Consider the following 9840-nt stretch of genomic DNA (forward strand, 5'->3'; position numbering starts at 1 on the left):
CCCCCGCCGTCCCCCGCCAATCGGGGCCGGGCGGCGCGCGGCGCATGCGCGGGGCGGCCCCTCGGGGCGTGCTGCGGGGCGGTGGCAGGAGCAGGCCCAGGCCTAGGCCCGGGCCGCGCCGGGCCCCGCCATGGTGGGCGGCGAGAAGGAGCTGCGGATCCGCTTCGTGCCCGGCTGCTGCGAGCTGGTGGAGGTGCGCGGGGCCGGGGGGGCTCGGCGGGGCGCTCCCTGCCCCGGCCGCGCTGGGGAGGCGCTCGGGTAGGGCCTGCAGCCGCCCCGGGAGCTGCCGGGCGGGGCGGCGGGGGCTGGGCGGTGGGGGGCGGCCTCCTGTTGCAGGCCGGGCCGGGCCCGGCTCCTCCCGGCCCTCCTCCCGCGGCGCCGGGTGGCTTCCTGCGAGCAGCGGCTGTGTGCGGCGGGGGCTGGGAGGCTGTCCCAGGGTTCGCGGGTGGCACTTGTCAGTCTGTCACCCTCTGCTCCTGGTCACCTGATCCTGCCTGGAGCTGTCCCATCACGGCTGCCGAGCGTGCTTCGCTTCGCTTTTCTGCGGCCGGCCTTCGGCTTGTAGGGGCAGGTGCTGCCTGTCCAGAGAGGTGCTGGCGGTCTGTCCGGTTAGGCTCCGAAGTGCAAAACAAAGCCGGCAATCAGCGCGTTCCTGCCCGCACCCGGTGCAGACTGACACAGGCAGCGTTAAGCAACAGGCGCTCGGCTTGTGTTGTGAGGCCAAACTCCCTGTAAACATAAAAGTAGTTTTTTAAACGTAATTTTCTGTAGTTTGTCCCTTTCAAGAAACAGTCCGCGTAAAAGTTACTGATTTTCACATGTAACTTGCAGAAATAAGTCCTCCTTTGTCCACAGCCTTAGAGTTGAAGGAAATACGTGCGATGTGCTGTCAGGTTTCAGCAGTTGCTTTGCACTAGGCCCACCTCTTCCTGTAGCACACCTCTGCGTTTGCCTTTGTGGAGCAGAAGTGTTAAAACCGGCAGGGCCGAGGGCAGGAACCCCGTGCCGTGAGCAGCAGGCGGCGGTGGGTTATGGTGCTGGAAATGTGAGAAGGCTCGGAAGGGGCTGAGATATTACAGCTGCGTGGTAGACGGTGTTTACAAAAATACCAGTTACCACAAGGTGTCTGCATATAATGTGCTTGGAAGATCCAAGATGTAGAAGTTCCATACGCCTGCAGTTTTCTTCAGTATTGACATATAAGCATGTTTTATTCTTGTTGTTGGCAGGCTCTTTTTCAGTGACACATGCAGAAGTAAAACGAGGAAGTAAAGGTTGCACAGACCGCCAGGAATCTTGTTTGTTTTCATGAGAGCTTGAGGATCGAGCGAGTGGTGGTGGACAGGAATGAACTTTGCAGATTCATGTGCGCACCCATCTCAAGCACTGAGACGTGCTGTGGCTGAAGCAAAGCTTGAGTGAGCAGGATGGATGGGGAGTTGAAATGATCACATCGTTTCCACATCCATGTAGTAAAACAAAGACTAGAGAGCTGTATTTTTGTTTGGATATTAGACCAATGTGCCGATTGCTGATGAATTAGTGTTGCACTTAATATTAAATTTGTCTTTAAATGTGTAGGCCCACAGAGTAGTGTATTGTTGGAGCTTTTTACAGGCACAGTCCAAAATGTACTGCAGGATGTGGACCTTAAATCTGAAAGATTCAGGTCCATGTTCAAAAGAAGTTATTTCTTCTATTTCAAGTTTCATAAAGTTAGCAGATTCTGAGTGAAATTAAAATTCTGCCCTTTGAGTTTGTCTGTGTTGGTTGTTTGGCTTGTTTCCCCCACTTCTTGTGGAAGACGTTTCCTATTTGAATTTTACTTTCAGCATCTTCAAGACTCTGTGTAAGTACTTGGCTCAGGACAGTATCAGTGCTCCCAGATGGTTGTATTCTGTGAGACACTCGAGTCAAAACACACGCATCACAAGGGAAGCTAATGAATGCAGTAGCACTTGCTGCAATCTCCCTAACTTTATAAGAAAGGGAACGGAAAACAAGCAAAACGACTAAATAACATTAGAAGGCAACCTTGTCCTGTTCTCGTTTCCCTAGGAAGATGTTGATATTCCCAGTAGACGAGTTTTAATTACTGGTGCTACGGGACTTCTCGGCAGAGCTGTGTTTAAAGAATTCAATCAAAATAATTGGAATGCAGTTGGCTGTGGATACAGAAGAGCTCAGCCTAAATTTGAACAGGTTAATCTTCTTGACTCCGTCGCAGTTCATGAGATTATCCGTGATTTTCAGGTGAGTTTTGGGAGCAGATATGAGAAGTATGAGCAGTACTTGATATGTCTAGCAGTGTGCTGGCAGTGCTGTTGTGATACTCGGGTCATGTGGCTTTGGCGGAGCTAACGCGTTAGCAGAGCCCTGAAATAGGATCCAGCTGTCATGCCTGACTATCTGGAGCGGGGGTTTGCTCTGTAGGTGCAAACAGTTCTGAACTTCTCTACGTCACCGCAGAGAGAACGCAGGTGACAGATGTGTGTGTCAGTACGCTCGCATGGGCGGCTTAAAGGAAAAGATAAACGTGAGTTGTTGACCCAGTAACACGAAGTAGTTCGTTTGAAATTGAAGAACACTAGAATACAGCCGTTGCGGCATGTGGAGCGTGCAGTACGGTAAGGAGTGCCCTGTCCTTTCACGCCGACTTGCAACAGGAATATGTAAAACATGAAGAGCATGATGTAGGGTGCCCCTCTAAAAAATATCTTGGTAATAGTTTGAGTGTGTCAAATAAGCCATGGGTAAATAGTTTATCCAAAAAAAACTTAACCCAACTATTTTAATTACATTACGTGAGATGTTACATTTTCCCCTGTTTTTTGTCATTACACAGTTGAAGAAAAAAAAGACAGCCTTGGTCTTCTGTAAGATAGAAGATACTCAAGGTTGTGGTTGCAAAATTAACGGTCAAAGCTGTGGTATTCTAATGTGAAACCTTGGTTGTTTTGCTTCCTAAGGAAAACATGCTCCTCAGATTGCAATGATTAAAAACGATACAACTTTTATTACTTCTTACAACTTAGTAAAATGCCTTTTTGCCTGAGGGAGTGGATCTCTCCACTTAGGATGGAACTGCAACTTCCTGAGGATGTCTGTTCAAAATTATTCTTTGATTTCCAGCCTCATGTTATCGTGCATTGTGCTGCTGAGAGACGGCCAGATGTTGTAGAAAGCCAACCAGATGCTGCTTCTCAGCTCAACGTGGCTGCTTCAGGGAACCTAGCAAAAGAAGCAGGTAAGAAGACTCTAACGGATTTGTTTTCTTGATAGACTACTGCATTTATTTGTGCCGATGCACAAATGAGTAAGTTGCTTAAAGTTCTGAATGTTGTTTCTGCTGCCAGTGTCAGTTGATGCACTTTCTGTAAGGCTGGCTTACGTGATCCTAGGTGAAGAATCAGTGAAAGACAAACAGGCAATGAATGGGGCTAGGAGATGAGGTCTTCTGGAGATTTGCTTAAACTTCAATTAAGATTTCAAGCAAGGCGTGCGTTAAAATAATGAATACAAATGTTTTCCTTCTAGCTGGAATTGGAGCATTTCTAATCTACATTAGTACAGACTATGTATTTGATGGAACAAACCCTCCTTATAAAGAGACTGATATACCAAATCCCCTGAATTTGTATGGTAAAACCAAACTGGAGGGTGAAAAGGCAGTCCTGGAAAATAATGACGGTAAGAATACACTTGTTCATTTGTCATGATTTCTGTTTTTACTTAGGAGTTTATTAAGCCAACATACAACTTCGTCAGTGATAAAGTTGTGAAACTATTGACAACAGAGTTGGAAAGCAGTGTGACAAGGAGTCAGTCTCCTTGCTCATCAGGCATTTCTGTGACTTACAGGTTGACTAACTCTTAATTTCTTACTTGTGCCGCTCTTCCTTTGTCTTCCTTGTCTCTGCTGATGGACATTCAACAGAATTTGTGTAATGTGAATCAACTATTTCTAAATAAAATATATCAGGAATATGTTGTAATAGCAGAAACTTTACCATACTTGACTCATAGCTGCTGTTACTGAGGGGGGAAGCATTGCAGTTGTTCTAAATGTGTGCTCACTTCAAGGGGAAAAACAGATTTTTGATAAAACAATACAGACAAAATCCACATAGGCTTTTACATAGGCTTTTTGCTCTTCTGTTTTTCTTGCTGATTTCCTGTTGTGCTTCCTTTACATAAGGCTTTCATTTTTTTTGCACACCACATGCATTGCTTGCCACATGCAATTCCTTTCAACTTTCTAAGGGGTTAGTAACATTGATTTTAAGCAATGCCTTGGATTATTTTTGATATAAATCTTAATGAAAACTAACATTCAAAATGCAGAAACATACTTTTTTAAGTTCTGCGTAGTAAAGGAAGAAATCTGAGGACTGAACGTATTCCCTTGTATGTAAAATTTAGCTCTTTTAAGAGAGGTTTGACTGTTTCTAGATAGTATGTTGTCAGTTTACACTCCTGTTTTCTCAGGAAATTTGAAGATGTCAGTGTATCTGTAAAAGGTTTCTGATAAGTGAATGTGGTACTCTCATTCTGAGTCTGCCCTGTTTAACCTCGGGATTGACCAGTTGATAAATTAGTGTGACTTTCAGTAAGTAAATATAATCTGAGTTTGACGATGATGCTGTTTGCTCCCTCTTCTAGATTGGTAATGAAGATAAGATGCAACAAATTCAAGTACGTGTGGGTTTCTTGCTAGATCCTTTCCCCCAGTTCAACATTGCAGTTTTGTTTCATAACCTTTTTGAGCGTGATCTATCGAGCATTAGTGGGTAGCAGCAGTTGTATTAGCAGAAAGCATTTTGAGATGGTGTTAAGGAAGATGCTTGGAAACATCAATTATCTTTCATAAACACCTATTTTACACACATTAGTCTTCTAGCCACTAAGTTGATAATACTGTACAGATAGCTTCCAGTCTATCAAATGTCTGTGTAGTCTGAAGATAGTTATTTCCCTGTTCATTTCTGTTGTGTAATACAATGATCCCCACTAGTTATTTGAGTTTAATTAGTTGGATTTTGTATATTTTTTAAAACATGTTTTAATTTGCTTAGGAGGGGAAACAAGTTATATTCGGTATTCACGCGTATAAAACTAAGAAGGTCCAGTATAGAACTACGGGTAATGAAGCTGATGTTTGTTTCAAGTCTCTAGCTGGGAACAAAAGGAAGGTCTTTTACTCAGCTAATGAACACTACTTGACAATTCGCTTTTCAAGTATCTTCAACAGTATTTAAAGTAAGGAAGAACACTCTTGTTTGTTCACTCAGGAAGTATTTCTAGAGCAGCAGGAAATCAATGTCATGTTTTTTTATTGTATTTGTTTTTGTTTTCTAAGTTCTTTACTTTTATGTGACTCACACAGAGTGTGTGTTGTGTTTTTGTTTTCTTTTAACAAAAAAAAAATCTGCATTGTCTTACCCTTCTGGAATTTTTCCCCAAAAGATCTTTCTAGTGTTATTAACACAATTGTATGAAGCTTTCCATCATGAGGTGTCCTTCCACTTTGTTCTTCCCTAACCCAAACAGGCTTGCAGCGTTAAGTAAAGCTTGTTAACATTGTGAAAATCAATGGCATAAATGATAATGAGCCTTTCTGAACTTAGTGTTTGTAAAAAGTGTTTTAACTGAGCTAAATTCAAAACCATTATTCAGAGGACAAACGTTAAGCACATACAAATTAAAAAGGAAAAGCAGTTAATATCACCAACACGTTTCTTAAGGCTTCCAAAACATCTTTCAGGTATTGCTAGAGCATTAATACCTTTTCTGAGCTCTGGTAATACTCTTCTTAATACTCTGTCTTTTAGGTGCTGCAGTACTTAGGATTCCTGTCTTGTATGGAGAGGTAGAAAGACTGGAGGAAAGCGCTGTGACTGTTATGTTTGATAAAGTGCAGTTCAGTAATAAATCTGCCAACATGGATCATTGGCAACAAAGATTTCCTACTAACGTGAAGGATGTAGCAACTGTTTGCAGACAACTAGCAGAGAAAAGAATGCTGGTAAGAATTTAAATAAACAGGCCTCTTCAGTGTAAAACCAGTTCCAGTTCTGAAAAACTGAGACCTGCGTCTAACCTGCCTTATTCTTTGTAGTTCTGTAATACTGGGAGGGAGGAAAGAACTGTCCGTAATACTGCAGTATTTTTTCTTTACGTGACAGTGTGTGCAGGTGTCCTGATATTTGGAACAAAAGTGGGTGAAGTAACAGAACAGATCGTTCTCAAAACTGTCACGTCTCTTCTAGTATACAGGAGAGAAATATATTCACTGCCTTCTACAAATTGTCACTTCTGATCAAAAAAAATGATGGTGGTTGAAAGTACTTTCAAAGATGCTATTGATCACTGTATTAAGAACATTGAAAAGACAGAAGACCGTCCACTGGACTTAAATGCTTCATTGCATTTATTCAGCGCCGCATCTTAAGGCTGCCACCTTTGCAAAATAATAAAAATGAAAAAAAAAAAAAACACATTGTGGATGTGGTGCTGTCCATCTCTTTGATAGGACTGTTACGTGGTTTCAAGTTTAACCTGCAGAATGTGAGTGGTGTCTTCCACATTTGTTCTTGAATTAAGTGAACAGTATGGAACAGCTGAGTTCTTCCTCAGCTATTTAACCTTGGTTGGTTGGCTCCATTCCTTCATGTTAATTCTACCAAATCTAAACTGTCTTTGAAAAGCCTGGCCAAATAAATGTAACACAGATTTTCAGTCTCAATCCCTAGACAGGTGTGCCCTGAAGGTATGTGAGTTGTCCCCAGAAAAGTGCAGTGCTGTGAAGTGCCTCACAGGATGGGCTCCTGCTGGAAGCTTACTCTGCACAGGAATTAGTCTGGAGGGTAGCTGCATTTTTTTCACCTGTGCTTACTGTTTCCTCCTAGGATCCATCCGTAAGAGGAACATTTCACTGGTCTGGCAATGAACAGATGACCAAGTACGAAATGGCATGTGCAATTGCAGATGCTTTCAACCTTCCCAGCAGCCACTTGAGACCGGTAAGTGATGTGTTATTGAACCTGTAGAAAGAGGGATGTGCTTTATCATTTCAAGTAGTAGGTTACAGTCTCACAGTGGCTCTGCAAGTAGACTTCTATGGGACAATCTAGATGAGTGTGTTTAGCATAGCATATTTATTGGTGAAGATGCTACTTTAACTAACTTGCTGGATTATGAAAATTACATAGCTGGTAAGCAGTATGCAGTGTATGGTGTTTCTGCAGAATAGTTCTATAGTTGTCCTTAGTAATAAGTAAAGCCTTTGTTTTTTTTGAGCACTTTTTTTTACCTTGTAACTATAGTCACAAAAAATAAGAACATAGCGTAGTTGAAGGGAGGAGAGAAAATGACTATGGAACATCTAAATGAACATATAAAAGAATACATTTTTTCATTTCTGTCTGGTGATGTGTTCTTTATTATTTTTTAGATTACTGATTGCCCGGTTATGGGAGCCCTCCGTCCAAGGAATGCTCAGCTAGACTGCTCCAAGCTGGAGATGCTGGGGATTGGTCAGAGAACACCATTTCGAGCTGGAATCAAGGAATCACTTTGGCCGTTCCTTGTTGACAAGAGATGGAGGCAGACAGTCTTCCATTAGTTTGTAATTTTTTTAGTAAAAGTATGGTATGTGGCACTTTTTTAAAAGAAAAAATAGTTTTGTATGAGTGTTCTTAAATTGTGACACTTATGCGTTTCATTTAATCAGGTAAACATACAGTCTTGCACTAGTGAAATTGTTAGCCTAAAAAAAGTTCAGTGACAAAAACTGAGCCTGTACAATGTTGTGGATCTTTCCTTCCGTTCCTACCAGTGTAACTTAATGTCTATTCCTAGCAGATTATGGTTCTTAGTAATCAGTACTATTTGATGCTAAGAACTACTCAGATGACTTGTGAACTTCTTTTTGGCTGACATATGTTGTTGATGCTTAAGGTCTGTGCCATTGTTGTATATGCCATTTCACTTCATTAAAAGGTATGGTCAGTTACTTTATCACCAAAAATCTGAGTTACTTGTTTTTAATTACTGAAGGTGGCGTTACTCTGAAGGTAAACTGAAGCAGGAGTTGTTAAATGTTTGTTTTGCTAGAGCTTAGATCAAAATGTTTTTTTAAAAAAGTGAGACTTTATTTTTGCAGTTATCAAGTGTAGTTTTTATGCTTGAAATATTTTCCAAGTTTTCTGTTATTAGAATGCCTGCAGCTTCATATTTGTACAGCAAGTTGAATGTACTTGTTCTAATGGTGACTTATAAAAGCTAGAAGAGGGTTGGGAAGACATAGCTCTGACCTTTGTTTTGGGGATGGGTATTAGAGGATTATTATTTTTTTTGAGCTGGGGGGTTGTATTTGTTTTTTGTATAAAAGCATGAAATACCTTCATCTTTCTCTTTTTTCAATAGCATATGGGATTGGTGAAATTTAGCTGGAGGAAGATGTTGCTAGTCAATACGTGTGGGAGAGGAGAGGAAAGGTATTTTCAAGAGTTTATAGCACTGCAGCTTCTTTTGCACAGACTCTCAGATCTTGCACTGATGCAGCTCATTCTGGAACAGCCAAGTGCGTATGTTGAATGTTTGCACTGCAATGATATAACCACAGTAGTTTAATATAACCAAATCTTGGATCTGCTTAAATTTAGTCCTTGAAGTTGGACGCAGTAGCTACGTAAAGTAGAGGAAGAACATAGTTTGTAAGGGTTAGCTTCCTTCTGGAGATGTTAAAATCAACAATATAAATGTTCTGAGATTGCCAGCAGATCATTAGTTCATTAGTAAAACCGGGAAAAGTTCCATTTTGATGATCATTTATTTTTCTGAGATTGTAATGGAGAGGGGGTGGGGGTGTTCAGCTTAAAAAAAGATGGGAGGGGGGCAAAAATAGACCAAGTTCAGATTTTCTAAAGGTTAGCTTTACATTCAGTCCTTCAATTTTCAACTGGCATATATTAAGAGGTCATTATCCTGATGTGTTTTTACTCTGAAGTCCTGATACACACATGGTAACCTGTTTCCAAAATGACAATAAATAAATATTGCCAGCATGAGAAACGGTTGTTGGTTCTTTATTTCCTGTCAGAATTTGTTTATTCCAAATCATAAATATTTCCAGGTCTTGAAATCTGTGTGCCCTTTCTGTAATTATTTTTCTTAATTTAATGAACTATTTCCAGATGTAGATTAGGTTAGGAAGTGTTTCTCTGTCACTGTGTCACTTGGGAACTTAATGTACACATACATCACAGACAGTTTTGAAAATACGAGTCTGAAACAGAATGTGCCTCAGTGCTTGATGGTGGAGATTCAGAGTACATCCTCTCCGCTTGTAGGCAACCAATGTATATTTGAGATAATATATAATCTTTTCTTTAAACCACAGTAAATTAACAATTAATATTAAACATCATGGAAGCAGTTAATAAATTTTTTAAAAAGTATGGATTCTTATGTTCTTTGAACACTTGCAGAATCATTTCTGTGTTATTTACTGAAGCGTACAATTGCTCAAAGAGCAAGGAAAGGTTGGTTTGGGGAACTTTCCTAACTAGCATCCCAGACAACACTTTTCAATATGGTGTAGGCAATATCATTTATGTATGTGTTGCACCTCGTATATGTTGTTCTCAAGACCTCTATTGAATTCTTTCACATAGAAAGAGGAAAAATGTGTGTTTGAAAGAGAAAGATCAGGAGCTAGTTACACTGACAACTCCAGAGTAGGTCTCAAAGGACCACATTATGCATGGAAGATGCAAAGAAGGCAGGGAATGTGTGTTCAGCTAAATACGAACTTCCAGTAGCAATATACCATTATTT

The 9840-nt window shown here is 41.1% G+C and overlaps 1 protein-coding gene across 1 annotated transcript; it reads left to right on the forward strand.

The window, feature by feature from the left end:
* The first annotated feature begins 30 nt into the window (after positions 1-30).
* MAT2B (methionine adenosyltransferase 2B) lies at positions 31-9075 on the forward strand. Its single transcript, XM_035338258.1, has 7 exons — positions 31-193; positions 2059-2253; positions 3133-3247; positions 3538-3690; positions 5832-6025; positions 6909-7022; positions 7454-9075. Exons 1-7 carry the CDS (start codon positions 131-133, stop codon positions 7622-7624), a joined length of 1005 nt encoding a protein of 334 aa, XP_035194149.1. The 5' UTR covers positions 31-130; the 3' UTR covers positions 7625-9075.
* Positions 9076-9840: the final 765 nt, after the last annotated feature.

Source organism: Oxyura jamaicensis, chromosome 13, assembly GCF_011077185.1.
Source record: "Oxyura jamaicensis isolate SHBP4307 breed ruddy duck chromosome 13, BPBGC_Ojam_1.0, whole genome shotgun sequence".
Lineage (NCBI taxonomy): Eukaryota > Metazoa > Chordata > Aves > Anseriformes > Anatidae > Oxyura > Oxyura jamaicensis.

Bases quoted from the DNA above. Each gene is read 5' to 3' on its own strand.
- MAT2B (XM_035338258.1), top strand. From the start codon at position 131: ATGGTGGGCGGCGAGAAGGAGCTGCGGATCCGCTTCGTGCCCGGCTGC. The intron at 3,691-5,831 runs GTAAGAATACAC...TCTGTCTTTTAG, and splicing joins AGTCCTGGAAAATAATGACG to GTGCTGCAGTACTTAGGATT. The intron at 6,026-6,908 runs GTAAGAATTTAA...GTTTCCTCCTAG, and splicing joins TAGCAGAGAAAAGAATGCTG to GATCCATCCGTAAGAGGAAC.